At 42.3% G+C, this 17,795-nt stretch overlaps 3 protein-coding genes across 8 annotated transcripts in view; 2 read left to right on the top strand and 1 right to left on the bottom strand.

Moving 5' to 3' along the window:
- The first annotated feature begins 110 nt into the window (after positions 1–110).
- LOC100878093 (arrestin domain-containing protein 17-like) lies at positions 111–3,325 on the top strand. 3 transcript variants are annotated; one of them, XR_013038819.1, is made up of 8 exons: positions 111–618; positions 833–964; positions 1,030–1,244; positions 1,318–1,509; positions 1,595–1,803; positions 2,699–3,031; positions 3,101–3,166; positions 3,217–3,325. XR_013038819.1 is itself a non-coding variant. In XM_012281145.2 (7 exons), exons 1-6 carry the CDS (start codon positions 504–506, stop codon positions 3,015–3,017), a joined length of 1,182 nt encoding a protein of 393 aa, XP_012136535.2. In that variant the 5' UTR covers positions 114–503; the 3' UTR covers positions 3,018–3,031; positions 3,101–3,325. The 3 variants fall into 3 exon arrangements, 1 of the variants encoding a protein (XP_012136535.2); XR_001095325.2 differs by having other exon boundaries at positions 112–618; positions 3,230–3,325; XM_012281145.2 differs by having other exon boundaries at positions 114–618; positions 3,101–3,325.
- Positions 3,326–4,653: 1,328 nt separating this feature from the next.
- Positions 4,654–17,795, bottom strand: part of lolal (longitudinals lacking protein-like) — a 97,236-nt gene continuing 84,094 nt past the window's right edge. The window contains exons 1-4 of one of the 4 annotated variants that reach the window (XM_012281174.2): positions 7,260–7,433; positions 6,478–6,709; positions 6,178–6,391; positions 4,654–6,064 (exon numbers count right to left, since the gene is read on the bottom strand). In XM_012281174.2, coding sequence (XP_012136564.1) covers positions 6,197–6,391; positions 6,478–6,666 — 384 coding nt within the window. In that variant the 5' untranslated portion in view covers positions 6,667–6,709; positions 7,260–7,433 and the 3' untranslated portion in view covers positions 4,654–6,064; positions 6,178–6,196. Of the gene's footprint in view, positions 6,065–6,177; positions 6,392–6,477; positions 6,710–6,843; positions 7,206–7,259; positions 7,434–17,795 lie in introns of those variants that run through there. The other 3 variants (XM_012281191.2, XM_012281167.2, XM_076533787.1) reach the window with 3 other exon arrangements.
- On the top strand, positions 7,903–16,826 carry LOC105661976 (CCAAT/enhancer-binding protein). The gene has a single exon (XM_012281076.2). It carries the CDS (start codon positions 9,146–9,148, stop codon positions 10,214–10,216), a length of 1,071 nt encoding a protein of 356 aa, XP_012136466.2. The 5' UTR covers positions 7,903–9,145; the 3' UTR covers positions 10,217–16,826.

Here is a 17,795-nt window from a genome sequence, read left to right as displayed (position 1 = left end):
GATTGCACATCGTGTATCAAATAGCCTGCTTTAATTTTTCGATGCCGGCTATCCTCTTCCTGGAGAGTCTGGTGCGGAGAAATTGCAGACGGCTCATGCAGGAGAGACAAAGACATCGTTGATGGACAAACACGCGACTTTGCTCGTATATTTTTAGTCCGACGCTATATCTCCTCGTGCTCCTTTTATAAATACTTGTAATACTCTCATTTTGATTTGAAAAATTCGCAATGCAAAATTGCGACTCTGTGCTTTCCTAGACGATCTTCCATCGCACGACCTTGGAAGGTCGGGTATTTCGATTTGCGTCGCCGCCATGGTGTCTGAGAGAACTCGCAAAAGAAATGTGGTGATGTCATACAAAACTGCGTAGTTACTTTCAGTCCCACACCATATTACGTCACTAAAACTCCTACTCCATTTTTCGCCGAATCAACATCGCCTCTTCATTATATTCGAAAACAAGCTCGACAAGCGGGTCAGTTTCACGGTGCAAGCACAAAATGCCGTTGCAAATCTTTCAAGTGATATTCGATCGTGCGTCTGCTACGTACGCAACCGGGGAGACGGTCACGGGAAAAATTGCACTAGGTATTGACCATCCAAAAGTTGTCAGAGGTAAGTGTCAACAAGTGACTAGTCGTTTTTTATAAAAAAAAAATGTTTCAAGGTCGATTGGAAAACTTTTTAAACAATTGGCGCCATAAATGTTCCATTATTTAAAGTGTCATTCGCTCCAAGCGATTTATATCGTAAATCGATACTGTCGGTCTTTTATTGAAATAATCACGCGATGCATGATAGAAAAATAATTAATTTAAAAATATTATAGGAATGCACGTAGAAGTAAAAGGCGAAGGCCGTGTTCACTGGGTAAATAGGGACAAACGAGAACTTATCCCTATACACACCAACTCGGAGACGTATTTGAACCTAAATTTCGACATCTTAGGTACCCAGACATGTGAGTACACCTGAACTTTTCTCAAAAAACAAAACAGGGAGATATAACAGAAGTTAATTTTTTAGTTAATTCACGAACGGAAATAAAAGAAGGATACCACGAATATCGATTCAGCTATCCATTGCCCAAAAACATACCCAGCACTTTTAAGGATACGATCGGTAGCGTCGCGTACACGATGAAAGTGGTAATCGACAGACCATGGAAGTTCAATCATGTACACGAGAGTACGTTTACCGTTATCTCTCCGCTGAATTTGACCGACTACGATGAGCAGTGCGTGAGTACCGAGCGTTGGATCTGAAAATTATCACGTATAAAATATTTCTGCAGAGGACATGAAATTTGAATAGGTACCCATCGACGAGGACGATCAGGTGAATTTCTATGGCTTCTGCTGCTGCTGCCACCAGGGTGCGTTGAATCTCGAAATAAAAGTACCAACTACAGGGTACATTCCAGGACAAACGATATATACGACGATAAACTACGAAAACGGCTCGAGAAGTGTAGAAATGACAAAGGTCAGGGCGCAACTCAAACAAGTAAGTCGAACTTGTAACATGCAAATAGAATATAAGACACGTCAGATCATATCTTTCAACCTTCTCATTTTCGTTTTGTTCGAAGAAAGTCAAATACCATGCACAATTTCCACTGCGCAAGGTCAAAAAGATGGAGTACGTAGTCAAATCGACTAAACTTTACCCACCCTTTCATAAGAAAGGACAGGTTGTTCTAGATCTTTTAATATCACCCACACCACCATCTTATATGCAACACTGCAATATCATAGACGTGAAATACGAGTTGGAGCTCACCATTAACGTTACGGGGTCGTGAGTAAACCATTGAAAATAAACCTTATATGGGCACAAACTTTATACAAACCTTAATTTAAGGATAAGTACCGATATTAAGGATAAAAAACGGTACCGGAATTATTTTTTTAAGGATATATTAGGTTGGGCAATAAGTTCGTAGCGTTCACTTCGTGATGCACCCAGGCTCCCAATTTTTCGACAAATCCCATTGAATGGAGATGATTGAGAATAGTTTTGTGGTCACAGTTCATTTTTTCGACCAATTCACGACTAGTTTGAAGACCATCCTGCTTCACAAGTGCTCGGAGACGCTCTTCGTCGAACTCTTCCGCTACGGGGCGGGTTTTCGACGTTGAAATCGCCATTTTTGAATTTTGCAAACCATTTCCGTGCTGTCGACTCACCTATGACACCTTCTCCGTATACATTGCAAATATCCCGGGCTGTTTCAGCAGCTTTTTGGCCGCGATGGAAAGCGAAGAAGAGCATAAAAGTGCTAATTTTTACCTCCTGGATATTCCATTTCTGAGCCTCAATAGTAATAACGAATGAAACTACTGAAAAAGCGATTAACGCAGTTTTGTAGAGCAGAAAGAGCTCTATCGAATGAATATTATAACCCCTTGCAAATTGCAAAATGTCGCTGTAAAAAAAGAAAATGTCAAAACGCTACGAACTTATTCTCCAACCTAATACATCAAGGCACTAGCAATAATACAAAGTATCTAAGTAATGCGTATCTTCATTGCCATTAGAACTAATGGTTACTACCTAAGAAATTGATAAGCTTTAGTTATTTTTCTAAGAGCAGCAAAAATAATTTAGACTTCGATGAAACTATGCTTTAATTACTACACCTTAAGCCTTATCATTATTACTCCATCGTGAATTACGTTGTTTGTTAAATTAGGCACTTCTGTATCGACAAGAGTTATCCAATCTTAATCGGAACAACAGACATAAACCAAATGACAGAGCATCTATCATTGTCATTTCCATTGACGGTGGCGGGTGAGCAATTGCCGCTACCAGTGGCAACGGAATTACTAAGTGCATTAGTAACCACCAGTGAACTCTATGCTTCACCTGATGGTCACGTTAAAACGCATACTTTTGAGCCTTCGACTCATCATGATCACGGGCCTTCAACTCATCATGGTTACGAGCCTTCGACTCATTATGGTTACAAGCTTTCGACTCATCATGATTGCGAGCCTTCAAATGATTAGGATTGCGACCCTTGGTTCGTAATTTTTTAAGAATTGTTATTCTGAAAAACTGGATGTATTAATTGTATTTCTTCTGTATTCAGCGACGTTGATTAATGAATCGACGGACAAAGACTCGGCGTGGATCAAATTGTGTGATGTATCTACCGGTAAGTTTACTTATACGAATCGAGTGAATTGTAAGACTTTTAATCGAAAGTATTACTTTTCAGAAACATTTAAGAACCACATTTTATTACAAATACGTATTTTAATTGTGTGTATAATACGCTTGTATTTTGAAGTTAATAAATGTTTTATAAGAAAAATTCCAGCTGAAGTTAGAAGAAGAAGTAAGGGAGAAGCAACGGTTTTACTAAAATGATATATATTTACACAATTTATTTCATATTTCAACATCGTCATATTGTAATCATAATCATCATCGAGTCATATTATAATTAGCAAAGAAAGAAAAAAGTATAGAAAGGGTAACACCGTCGTGAAAATTGAGAACAAGAGTAGAATATCATGAAAGTAGGAGTATAAAAGGAATGAGAGATTCGTCGGTAACAATTCGGCAACCAATAGATCGCAAATCGGTCGTTCTCAAAAGTGCAGATACAAAAAAAGAGAGTAAAAGAAAGCAAAATTATCGAAAAACGTGTATGTACGCATCTATTCAACGTAATGGAGAGAAAACGCGAGGAAAGCTTATCAACGAACTTATCTCGAATCCATCGCTCGTATATAAACATTTTCTATTCTAGGTGTATATTAGGTGAACTTGACGCTTTAGCAAACACACACGGTACGATTTGCGTTTCAACCACCAAATGCCCGATGAACGTGTCATTGTAGGAACTGAAAGCAACCATCTTAAATGTTAAAGGCTGACTTAAATACTGTCAACGAACACGGATCTTTGCTTTTCTTTTTTTCTATGCAATTTGTCGGATGTCTGTGCAAGATACACCTTCGACTATTCTATTTCTTTCGCGAGAATAAATTAGTCAAAATCGATAACAATATACGCTTTTACTATTGTTTCTCTTATTAGTGGAGGCTCGATAGTTGCCCGCTTTTGGGGCTCCGCAGCTGAATTTTTCGAAACTTTCCTATAATTCTATGGCGGGCAATTATCGAGCGGTGAAATATGGAAGCTCTCAAATACGATTCTACAAATAATCTTCCGTTATTAAATATAAAAAAGAAATATGCGGCCGTCAAAATGTTAGCGAAGACCGAATAAAAAGTCAATTTCAATTGTATCTTTAAACCATAACGTTTGTTACAACTGGTCCCATTTCGTATATTTATCGTTTTTAGATGCAACAAACGTTGTTTGTTAAACGTTATACAAAAGCAAAGTTACGCTCGATCAATTATATACATTGAACGCAATATTCGTGAGAACATCCGACGTTTGAGTTAAATAAATACGGTACGACGATTGATTTACATCGATTTGTTTTCCCAGCGTTTCTAGTATATCGGAGACAACAAACGGATAATCCTGAACTGGCATTCGGTGTCGTAGTACTCGTGTTTATTTTAAATACGAGGTAAAAAACCATCGAACGAAATGATATGCTTAATTCTTTTTCGTGTACGAACGTATAATTTCGATATAAGGAAGAAAAAAATAAAACCAATAGAACCAGGAACTGAATATATTCAAAAGCGAGAAAGAAAAACAAATCGGAAGGTATAATCCGCGAGTTCGTAAGAAACAAAATACACTTCGAGATGAGAATAGCGAAAGCGTTTAAAAGTAAAAAGGAAAATGATCAATTTGTGTGCGATACACGTCGACGCATGTATTCTTGACTCGATAATGTTTCCTGACTTTTTTTCTTTAAAACTCTCTGATTATCCTGATTCATCGGGAGGGGAAAGGAACTGTGCGCTCCGACTTTACAAAAATTTGCATCGCTTATATTACAATAACCTTCCCTCGACTTAAGACATTCAACCCTTAATATATTATTATCATAAATAAATTTGGTCTATCGGTAATATTGTGAATACGCCGGTACAAATACTGGCAGTATTTGGTTAAGTAAAAAATCATGATCACTAGAAGAGGTAACTGGCACCGAATGGATCTGCGATGTACGAATCAACAGTTTTCGTTCCGATTAAAAATGTTCGGTGTTGAGAAACGACACGATTCATCACCCCGCGTACGTTACACGCGATTGCTTTACAACTTCTTTAAAAACATAATAGAGTCATTTTCAAATAACTATGACCGTCCCGATTTTGTTTCCCTCCTCGATCTATTACATGAACACCGTTCTCGTACTTTCGATGATCTAAAAGATAACAGTACTCGTAACGAAAGAGAACAATGTACGACACGCATGTTACAACTTCCAGTAAACTTGATTTAACATTATTCAAAGGGATAATCGGGGTGGCATAGATTCGTTCACGATACGATTGAAATTTCTTGCGAGTCGATACCAGAAAATGCGTATGCTCCTTGCAAAAGTTGCGATAAAACAGACTGATGCTATACCACCTACGTTTGCTATAAAAGAAATGATAAAGGTTTCACTCAGGTAGCGGAAGAAATTTGAATACCGCGTGAACGGATCTACCACTCGCCGATAGGAAAGTATAGTGAGTCAGTAGATTCATTTTAAAAAACAGTAGTTGTAAAAGATGTCTTTTAGCGTTTCCGTTATGATTCACAAAACTGTCTTGCATATTGTAAACTATCGTGACCCACTTATTACTTTTGCAGCACTTTGTTTTAAAAAAATAATCAATGTTGTCGCTACCACATTATGGCGCAATGGGTTCAAGACAAACATCAACATTTTCATCTCTACCGTATTTGTATACATACATTCAATACAACATTAACATTAACTGAGATTAAGAAAAAGGCATAATTTACATTGTCGCTGTGTGTGTTGATCCAAGTCATGAACCAGAGGACACTGAGTTGTGCACACGTAGCGTGTGTTTTTTTTATAGTGTGTGGTATATGTCTTTATGCAATCACTTTACATTATTACACTTTTCTTTTTTTATCAGTCCGCACACTTCCCAAAATCCTGTAAGAGGAAATATACGTTTCCCGTTTGAGAATTTCATCCGAATGTCGTATTAATTTTTGCCATCAGACAATGAAAGGTTTCTAACAGAGAAATACGTTACTTAATCTTACCATAACTATAGTCAAACTTTTAACCCTCTCTCTTAATGGCACCCGGTGCTTCTGCCAATCCTTTAACTTTGAGCCGATCAGCGGTTTTAAGAAATGCAGGCAACTGATCTTGCGAAACGTTAACTTCTCCTGCGTACATGAACTCCAAAATGGCCTGAAGATGACTGTACGCGACATCTTTTAGAATTATAATGGGATGTTTGGACGGATTTTCCTGCAGCCACCACACAATAAACCAGTTGTTATCAAAGTCAGTTTATATGAAGATCTGTAGTGTACCAATTACCATTTGTGACGTACCTCTAATAAAGACTTAAAATATGGACTACAAGCAGATAACACCATCTTATGCGCTTTACAAGTTTGACCGTCGCAAGCTAATGTCACGTCCGTGAAGCTTTTCTCATCTCGTAGGTGCTTAAACGACGATACCATATTAGATTGGAAATCATTCCATTTAAGAAAAAACTGTTGCTGTTCATCTGCCATTATTGATGCTCGATGTCCTAATGCTCTTGCTAGAATTTGAAAGCTGAAAGAAAAAGTTCTGATAACATTTCATACTTTAAATAATAAAAAATACAGACAATAACGTTACATAAACATCGTTATAAAAAATAAAAAACTGAAGAATATAACGGTCAAATTAGGCGCAAAAACACGTACTAGCGTCGTGCAAAATTTCCTCGTAGAAGACGCAAAATAATTACATCGACGTTAGCTTATCGTAAAATTGAAGAATGTTTCCAAATTCACAACAGAATGATCCTATATCACGCGGAATTCTGTGTACCAGATTTCGTCTAGGTTAAATCGGAAAACATTCCACGGCTGGCATTCGATGCGTTCGAAAACACTCGTTAAACTAAACGGGAAAATAAAAAACTACAGAATCGAATTGAAACATAAATTCGTCCTACTCTAGAACTTGAAAACGCTTTGCATGACGTGTTACTCGCATTTTATCATAACAATACGCGTACATCCGACGGACCGTTCCGTCAAAGGGTACTCACAGGCCCAAAACGGCCCAGCAACACGAAACGCGCCAGGAAAATAACCTAACGAAATTTCTCGCTCACCTTGGGCCAGTCGATCGCTGAATCGTCCAGAGAACAGTAAATCACGAAATGAACGCGGAAAATATATATTGCCGAAAAGTTTTTACACGAATGTTACCAATTTTTTGTTGTGGCTAATATCACGGCGAAGAAATTCGGTCAGATTCGGACCTTTCCGTCGTGGATCGGTTAAGAAATTCTGTACCGACGGTCAACAGCGTACTTTAGTACGCGGCGCGAGATGCCGCCGCAAGTTACCGTACCGGAGGAACATTCGAAATTCTCGCAGCACCAAATGTCAATCCAAAATTGTGTATCGACGTCATTGCGGCGCACAAAATGTATTAAATTGAAGTACCGTGCAAAGATAGAAGCTTCTACGACAGCGTGACTATTTAACTCGTTCGTTAAATAGTCGCTCTTAATTTAAAGCACTTAACTATTTTCGCTGCAAACTCGTGACTTCGATATTTTATGGAAAACGACAGAGTAAAATTTTCTCAGGGAGTTGTACTAAGAATTTATACAGGAAAGAGTATAAATGAATCATTTGATATGATGAACTTCCAAATTTCCTGGAAGAGTCGAATGAAATATATAGTTTTACTATTTTTGTTCGTACCTTAACTTTTACGGCGACCTTTCAGCGTTTTGTCGTCGCTTCGGAAATGTCTGTTTTCGCACACAGACAAAAATAAGCGAGCGCATAGTTCGTCAACCATATTTCTGAATAAGAATCTCGCGTCCATTAGCGATAATATCATCTCTCACTTTGCGTTACCGCTAATTGCGCAATCTCACGCAAGCAATTGGACATGTATCAGCATGCGCTAACCGACAAATCAAAGTTACCCGCCATTTCATAGAAATCGGTTCCGATCGAGTGGCCAACGATGACGGTTAACGATAATCGTCGGTTCGCTATCCTAGCGAAGAAATCGTGCGTCCTGCGCGGTTGGCCGTCATCCTCGCGACAAGTCGGGCGAGATCCGAACAAAATCGGGGCGGGAAATCTTTCGATTTCCGTGGAAAACCCATGCACGCATCGAAAAGACGGCATTCGCGTATAAGTTCTTATAAATAGAACCGAGAAAGGCGAACACCGGAAAAGTTTTCCTGTCGCGCGATGCCGCGACGGGACGACATCGTGTCAGTCCGTAAGACGAACAAAGAATGCCTCGAGAGGGAGAGAGAGAGAGAGAAAGAGCGAGGGAGGAAGGGAAGATAGAAAGGAGAGGGAAAGAGAAAGAAGGAGCTGACGGTTCTGGGTGGCGGGAGGGCGCGGTATCCGCGCTGATCGCGGGCCCCAACGCGGCGCTTTGCGCGAGGCGCGGAACGAGGGGGACTGGCCGAGAGAAGCGCGAGCGCAAGCGCAATGAGGCATGGAGTTGCTCTCGACGCACGCCACATTGAAAGCTTGCGACATGCCGCGAAGCCGCTCAGTCGTGCGCCAGCTCTCGTGCGGATGGTATCGTCGTATCGTTTGCCGAGCATTCCCCGTGGTGTACCGTACGATCACGAAAAAGCCCGCGTAGGCGTGGTGAACGCGTCACCGTGAACGGACCACGCGGTTTCGAGCGAGCGAAAATCGTGCGAGTCGCCGATAACGGAGTACGATAGCGCGGTGCTCGCGTTAGTCGTCCTCGAAAATCGGAATAGTCGAGGGTCGCGTTTCGATACTTGGACCAGTGTCAGATCTCGGGCCGACCGTACGGGAAAATCCCCGTCGAGGTCGTTCTCGCGGTAAAGTTTCAGCGGAACGTGTTTGGCCGTCTCGGACAACGTGCTAGCGTGTTCGTCGGAGACTCGAGACGAACGACAATAAAAACAGTCGATTCACGGAATCGGTAGAGGTGATAACGGAATCGCGGAAAGATATCATCGTATCTGTGATGTGCGAGTGAGCGATGGATTCACCAGTCATGTACGACTCAGCGGCCCATCAGGCCCAGGCCCACGGCGCGGCCGATCTCAAGAAGTCCCAGGTGCTCAACAACAACAACAACAACCATCAGAGCAACAACAACAATAACAACAACGCGGCGAACAACAATAACAACTCGGCGCTGCAGGTGAATCACAATCACAGCCAGCAGCAGGGCAGCGCGGTGGTGAGCAAGGTCTCGGCGAGCAAGGCTAGCCTTCACCAGCAGTACGCGGAACATTGCGCCGCGGCCGGTGAGCTAACGGACCTAAACACGCCGGAGATATCGCTGGATCTGCAGCATCTGATCGACGACAGCCACTTCAACGACGGCCTGCTGGACATGCTGGGCGCGAACAACGGAGCGGTGAAGCATGTCAGAACGCCGGGATACCCGCGCACCACCCTCGCGTACATGCCTCAGCCGGTGCACAGCGGGGCTAGCTACCATCAAGGCAGCAACAGCTGTAGCGACAGCAACAGCTCGAGCTCCGAATCGCCCAGCATCAAGGAAGAACCCTTGGACCCGGCGGACTACCGTCGTCATTGTCCTCAGTACGCGCCCAGCGGCTACAGTCCGGTAACGAACGGTCCGTTCGCGAACGGTGCGCCGACCTTCACCACCCTGACACCGTCCACCGTTCCGGGTGGTCATCCGGGTGCGCCCATTCACCAACCGCCGCCCCGAGGCGGTCCCATGAAGCCGGTGATGGCGCACCAGCATCACGCGAACACCGCCGCGGCCGCTGCCAGGAAGCAGACCAAGGCCATCGACAAAGCCAGCGACGAGTACAGAAGACGACGCGAGAGGAACAACATAGCGGTGAGGAAGAGCCGCGAAAAGGCGAAGGTGCGGTCGAGGGAAACCGAGGAAAAGGTGAAGCTTCTGGTGAAGGACAACGACCTGCTGAAAAAGAGGATCGAGCTGCTGACGGAGGAGCTGAACGTGCTCAGATCGCTGTTCAGCAGCGTCGGCGTGGTGCCCGAACAGCTGCACCGGGAAATCTCGAGGCACCTCGACCAGTTCCAGCAACACGCGGTGGGACCCATGTAGCGTACAACGACGTCATCGTCGAGCGTCCGTTACGCCTTTCTCTCGTCCGACGACGTCGACCTTCGTTCCTCGCCTTTCAGGCCGATACGATTGTGAGAGAGAGTCGTCGTCGGTGCCCGATGCTCCTGGGTCATCCTCTCGACGAGTCTCGTCCGACCGGAAACGGAACCAACATGGAACTCGAGGAGTTCCGCTCGCAACTGCGTCTTTGTTCGATCCGCGCGCGAAGAACGCGAGGCGCACGTGCGTCGTTCGCTCGCCGCGCCGCACCGAGCCCGCGGAGTTCGAAGAGTTCGAGGAGTGACGGAGAAGAAAAGGCGGGAGAACGCGAACAGGCGTGCAGGAAGCTTCTTCGGCAGCTGGAACTTGGTCGACGACTTCGTGTGGAAAAGTGCCCTTTGCTCATGGCGGACTTGTTCTTTTTTACACCGAGTGCATCGGACACTTTCTTCTTTAGGATATAACGCGGATAAAAGAAAAAAGGGAACAGAATTCTCCTTCTTTCCCTTCTTTCTTTCGCATCTACTTTTATTTTTCTGAAAAAGTACGTAAAGACTGGGTGGTGGTACCGCGTGGTTCCGCGGGTTCGCCGCCTCGTTCGATCGCGTAATACGCGAACACGTCGTAACTCCGAACAAATCACGCATCGATGTGGACGAGCGCGTTAATCGCGCTCTCGCATACTAGCGCGTTCGCGACGCGTCGACACAGAGACACATGTATACGTACCAAGACAGGGACGCGTGAGTACGACGCTCGCATAAATAATTTCATTCGCATAAATCTTCGACATTATACATTTTCGATGCACCTTCCATGATCGTATACATGTGCCGAGGAAAAACACGCACACAAAGGGATCACGCGTATCGTACGCACACAGACACGCACACCGTACAATGACGATGCGATATGCGCGATGCAGCACGTGCAGACGCGCTGCGTTCTAATCGTTCTTTGATTACGGACCGACTAAATTAGATTATCTTTCTTCGTTACGATGTACCTAAAACGGGGCTTCCCAATCTTGTGGGCCAAGATTCGCTAATTTTTCGCGATCAACGTATCTTTTTGGGATTTTCGAAATTTTTAGGTCTCCATAACGAAAGATGTCTTTGTTGTTTGCTCGCTTTAATTCTCCGTTAAATTTTCTAGCTATTCCTGCGAGATATAACTAGATATTGTACATAAAAGGTAGTCGCAAGAAATACGAAGAAAAATGGAGAGCCAAAGAAAGCAGATAAGAAAGACGTTCCGTGGATTTGCTTGTGTTTGAGAATTCGTAACTTCGTAATTTCCGAAAATTTGAAAATTCCATTTGAAAAGTGAAGTAACGGTAAAGAGGTCTGAAAATTCCAGAGCCCCGCTTTCGAAAACGGTAATTTAACGCGACCCAGACTTTGGGAATCTCTGGGCGATAAGACACGTCGAGATAGCGTAATTGCGATCAGTATCGATATCGATGCGACGACTAACGACCGCGACGTCGATGCCACCCCATCTCGATTCGTGCGTTTGTATTTCTTTATTTTTCTCGACAGGGTGAAGAAGTAACGAGACCATCCAGAAAAAAAAGAAACACACACTGTTATTCACACGACCTTGTATTATAGCTCTATTATTATAATTTTATTATATTCGAGATATATAATGTACATAACAAAAAAAAAGCTAATATATTTTGTTAGAGAAACGAAAAACGTGTGCGTGAGAATGAAAGACGAGTGAATGGAAGAGCGGGTGTGTTTCAACGAAACGATCATTTTAATTATACATTTTAACGCGAGCGCATAATACTAAGAGATTGCGGCGAGATACATATATTATATATATTATATAGAATATATATTTCGTTGACGTTACCTGGGACTTGGTCCAACCGAATCCCTCTACATTGAGTTACCGTAAAATCGCGTGAAGCGGGCTTCATTCATCTTCTTTTTTTCTCTTCTTCTTCCACTTTTTCGTCTTCGTTCGTAGATTCAATCGCGTGCGAGAGAATAATATTTGTTATTACCTTTTATCATACGTACTTGTGCGACAAGTTTTAATACCTTTCTTCTATTATTTTATTTCTTTTCTTTCTTTCTTCTTTTAAGACGTTTACTATCGGGTCTCTCGGTGATGCACAACTCGAATCAACGTATGTACGCGTCCATCACCTGCGTGTGTATGTCCGCAGCACGCATGTCCGCACATCGGCGTGTATGTGCGTGTGCACGCGTTCCTTGGCGTATGACTGATGTATGTTAGGTACGAGATTACCTGTCACGGTTGTCTTCTTGTCTATGCACAAATATATTTTGATAGAAAAAAAAATTATGCCATTCCGTTTCTTCGCACCTTCGACTTCCTGTTTTCCTCGCCTTTCGTTGATTTAGAACTCGATAACGTTTGGAGAATTTCTTTATCTCCAGACGATAAAGCGGAGTTCGAATTAATACGAAATCGTTAGCCGCTATTGCCTCTGTATTTACGGAAACTTACGTTACGTATTTGGTTTGCTAGCACTTGCAACCAAATGTAAAAAAGTAATCGGAAGGAAATTGGAACATCTCACCGCTGTGAACAGAACTATGGTTTGCTCTGAACAGAAATTGGTAAACACCTTCCGCAAGCAACAGGTAACAAAGAACAAAGAAAGGGAAATTATTTATGAAATGGTTGAATCGAAAAACTGAGACACAATACAGATAACATTCTTTTCATTCGTTAGTCATTAAATCGTGCAATGGTGCTTCCCGATAAGCGATCTTTTAAGACGTAGAAAAAGATTGATCGATATTCTTTTTCGCCACCTTTTCCAAACTCTACAATAAATGAAAACAAAGTTCCACCCGCGTAACACGCAGTTTTGAAAGGAGCGAAGCTTTGACGCAAAAAGAACACCGATAAAATTGTCATACGTTAATCCGGCAATAAAAATCGAGCCCGTCGTACGTGTACTTTAAAAGTTGTATATGCGCGCGGAAAACGATCGAGCCCTGGTGAACCGCGCGAATCGGCGTGTGAGTCACGAGATAAGTTTGTTGTTAGTCAGATAAATAGATTAACACCATTGTGACGATCGTAGCGTTTCTTCTGCACTCTGCTGGAACTGAATAGCAACGTTCTAGCGTTCGCTGATTTTCGTACACGTGCACGTTTGCAATTTGTCGGACGAGTTCTTCTAAGTTTAACTTTTCTGTGTTAAAGATTTATCAAGAATGTGTATAGGACATACATGTGTAGGAACAGTACTCATAATACTAATTCCAAAAGATGAACATATATTAACTCGTTCGTTATAAAAGTAAGTACATAAGATTCCTGTGAAACCATCGTTGACGAAGGTTAACGAAACTGTCATGTATGCCATATAAAAAGACCGAAATCTGGTGAATGTCAACATTCACATAGTCGCTTGGTGTATGTCCGAAATATTTGCTAAATACCCTTATTTCTGACTTACACCGGTAAATGTCGACATTCACCATGCACTAATGGTGAATGTTGAACATGTCGGAGATTTATATTTTCTTCTCCGTAATTCAGTCGCTATAAAACGTCACAAGGGTGACGTAACTTTTTCGCCTCTCTTTCTGAGAGGAGAGACCAAGAATTTAAAACACATAGTACATTCTAAGCATACGTGTTCTTCCTCCGTGGCCTATTCTGGCGTGAGTTTCATATAGTATACTGAACAATTTTTCATTGGTAACATAATACTGTATATTCGTTTCCCCTGATTTTAATGGTACAATTAATTTCCTTTCATCATTCATTTTTAAAACGTCAAAACGTTTTAATCGTCTGTAATCCAAAGGTGTGTTGCACTTAGTTTTAGCAGAAACCACTTCAGAAAGTATTTTAGAGTACTTTTCTTGAGAAAAATAAAAACAATTGTCTTCTCGTTTACCCGCAATTAATGCATTTAACTTTTCAAGAAAAAGATCACGATTTACTGCAGTATCCATTCAGTATAAATTACGGTATTGGAAAAAAAATTGAGAAAACGTTGCTCGCATTATCAAAGCTTGCATAAGATTGACAAAGCTGACTGACTCCACGCAGAACACAGGATTTGGCGGGAGAGAGCCAGTCGCTTCTTTGTCGGCTCCTCTCTTTTGGACCTCCACCAGAGCATATCTGTGATTGTCGACATACACCGGTGAAGGTCCGAATGTACAAGAATGTAATAAAATATTCGGTCTTTCACCGACGTATTTGGTATATGTCGTCATTCTCCAATTTCGGTCTTTCACGGTAACATATGCACTGTCACATCTAACGCAACTGTCCATGTTTCTTGACTTAACAGCTAAAAGAGAAAAGGGTAACAAATAAACGCAGCCTCCGATAATTGTGGATAATAAGTATTCCGTATTTGCTCGATTTTGAGAGAAACAGAGATGGTCGTATAAAACGGAGTAGCCACGTGGAGCAGGATCGATCAACAGGTTTTCCTCTACACGTAACGATGCACGCAGACGCGTTTCAGTTTCCCTCGAAGCGCGCACGCCGTGATTCCCCGGCGAATTCTAGAGGATTTCATTTCCACGCGACGAGTGATTGATAGTCGTCGATTATCCGCGCTTAAAATAAGCTCAATTAGCATCACAACGGCTGCGAAGATCACGGAACGCGTTTACACGAATGCAAATATCTTCATAACCGATCGGCTACCGTTTCGTCTGGCACCTCCGGTCGAATTTCGAAAGCGACATCTCGAAAACTTTGCCTCGGGCACCAAAATATTCTGCGAAACGATCTTATCGGTCGGGTGAAAGCGAATAGACGCTGCGTTTGACATCGATAAATCATCGGAGACTTTACGCTAAAACTAACAAAATGAAATTCGATGATTTCAAGTTTTTCCTTGCGAAATCGCAATTGCTTTTTATTAAAATATTAATAAGTACATTCATTTTAATGTTTCTTTATTTTCAATAAGAAAGTTCAAAATAGTTTCTTCCGACTCAGCGTTGTTTTATGACAGAGTCACCCTGCTAAACTGTGTTATCCAACACACATCATCCATAGTAAATAACTAGTGCACCTTGCAATTAATTTCCTACTTAACTTTTTTACAATTTAAATTTCCCAAAAGAACTGCAGCTATGCAACAAAATCATAACCGAATGCATTTCAGAAATTACCCATTTTAACGAGAGCTCAAGAGTCTCCTTTCACGACGCTATAGCAATGTTGACACACCTGTCGCGTACTAATCGATACTTTAATTACGGTAAAAGTTACATAATCGCTAAGTTGATGTACCGAGGATAGAACGATCCTTTCTGCGACGCCATCGAGTGCGTTTTTCGACGAACGTCAAAGCGAAGGGGAAAAAGAAAATCTGAACGCGTTTCCGTTCCACGTTTACGATGCAGAAGGACGAGTGCGGGCTGCAGCTGGTTGCCGTGTTGGAAACTATGACATAATGCAGCAAGTTTTGACGCCGGGATGTCTACGTGCACATGTCGCGGTCGTGGCTAGTTTTAGACGCAAGCACTGCCAACAAAATAAGCAGCTACGAAGCGTGGATTTCGGGAGAGCCGTGGGAAACGGCCGGGAAACACGAACGGGAACAACCGATTGGCTCGACTTCTTTCGCGTTAGAATTTTGAAGAGTGAGCTCAGTTAATTTTTCGACTGGTAAGAATTTGAAATTCCTCTACTCTTGTAAGATACTCGATGGACAAGTGTCAAGGGGTTAAATAAACGCTACGAGGTTACGAACAGGAGGAATAGGAGTTTCAAAGAGTTTGGCTTTTGACAATGTCAGTTAGCGACACAACTGGCCACGGTATTATTATCCACCCTCCTATTATCCGTCCTCTATTCTGGCTGCAACGGTATATGGGTTAGGGCCAGCTCTACCAACACCGTTTCTCACCCACGCACTCTTTCCCTTCTTCGAAGAGTATTCGAGCAACCAAACGTACGAAGCTAATCAAACTATTGCCAATCAACGAATCCAAGACATTGTCTCTGCTCTTCTTTCTTACTCATCTACTGATTTCTATAAAATACGTCACTTCCCGATTCGAAAAGTGACAAGCTTAGCTTACCTACATTCTCCCATTCGAATTTATGCAGTGTTGACATATTCCCCAGGATCGCCATATTGAACTTGATACCTACCTGAATTACCTGTTATCTCCTTGCACTATTTGTCAGGTGAAAAGCTGCGCAATTAAGCTATAATTTTAACCCCTTGCACTATGGCTTATTTGTCAGGTGCGTCAGTCAGAACTGACTAATTAGAGCTACAATATTAATACAGACAAAAAAATGTGAAATGTTATGTCAATATGTTATTATGCAATCGTTGACTATGCAAATTATAATTGGACTTCAAATTGAAGCGTACTAAAAATTCGAGTAAAATTGATCACGGCCGAAGTACGAGTGCGTCTGACTCGTCAAAGTAGTGCAAGGGGTTAAAACAGACAAAAAAGTTAAAATGTCATTTCAATCATTGACTATGCAAATTATTGGACTCGAAATTGAAGCGTATTAAAAATTTGAGTAAAATTGATCACAGCCGAGGTACGTCAGACTCGTCAAAATATTGCAAGAGGTTATTCCACTAACTGTCCTATATAAAAATGAAAGTAACCATGTTCGAATACTATATTTTATTTAACATTCCATCAATCCAATTTTACGAAGAAACAAAGGATCTAGTCACTTCCCTTGTATCGCGCCTCGTTGTAAGTCATCGTTGCGCAGTAAGTTGATTCTTTATCAGGTCCCGAAGACGGACGATGAGGGATGAAGTCGATTCCGGGACACATGAAAACGTGGTCGTGCCAGTAGCTGAAGTATCCTCTGATCAAAAGGTTCTCTATCCTGCTTCGCGCAGTCGTGTTCGCTGTATGTTCGGACGAAAAGAGAAGTATGCGGCCCAGAGTTAAACGGGGAGACTCGTAGATCGGCATCGCGGTTCACTGCTGCGAGCACGATGTGGGTGTGACCTGGTTTCCGAGAGTTTCACTTTCCTGTAACATCGTTGCACGGAGGAGGTAAGGAGGATTCGACCCCAGAGAGTTACGTCATGCATTGTTATGCCGGCCGTAACGGGTCGTAGACGTACGTGCGGAACTCCGTAGGAATTAAAATAAGCGACTGACTATTTTGCTCGCATAGATCCTCTTCGAGGATCGTTCACGAATTTCGACATTTGGAAATTTGACGATTTGAAATTTCGGGGATAGTTAGAGTTGGTAGGGGGAAATTTAGGGTTGGAAATTTTAGGGTTGGAAAGATGGAATTTAGAAGTTTGAGAAATTGGGAAATTTGGAGATAAGGAATTTGAGAGTATGTGGTTTCACGAACACACTCATCGCCAGTTTAGGACAGGTTACAAATTTTCATGTCGATATAATTTCTTTATATGGAATTATGACGCGTGGCGGTGCAACGCGAGAAATTACAGGGCGTGGACTTACGGCGCATGGAATTACGGCGCGTAGCAACTACGGCGCATGGCGGTACAACGCGTGGAATTACGGCGCCTGGCGGTGCAACGTGTGGAATTACAATGCGTAGGGATTACGGCGCGTGGAATTACAACGCGTGGAATTACGGCGCC

This window comes from Megachile rotundata, chromosome 7, assembly GCF_050947335.1.
Source record: "Megachile rotundata isolate GNS110a chromosome 7, iyMegRotu1, whole genome shotgun sequence".
NCBI lineage: Eukaryota > Metazoa > Arthropoda > Insecta > Hymenoptera > Megachilidae > Megachile > Megachile rotundata.
Note: the sequence above shows the minus strand (reverse complement) of the source record. Positions and strands in the feature narration are given on the sequence as shown.

Coding starts and splice junctions, on each gene's coding strand:
- LOC105661976 (XM_012281076.2), top strand. CDS start 9,146: ATGGATTCACCAGTCATGTACGACTCAGCGGCCCATCAGGCCCAGGCC.
- LOC100878093 (XM_012281145.2), top strand. CDS start 504: ATGCCGTTGCAAATCTTTCAAGTGATATTCGATCGTGCGTCTGCTACG. Junction 619..832: donor CCATCCAAAAGTTGTCAGAG/GTAAGTGTCAAC, acceptor AAAATATTATAG/GAATGCACGTAGAAGTAAAA. Junction 965..1,029: donor CATCTTAGGTACCCAGACAT/GTGAGTACACCT, acceptor TTAATTTTTTAG/TTAATTCACGAACGGAAATA.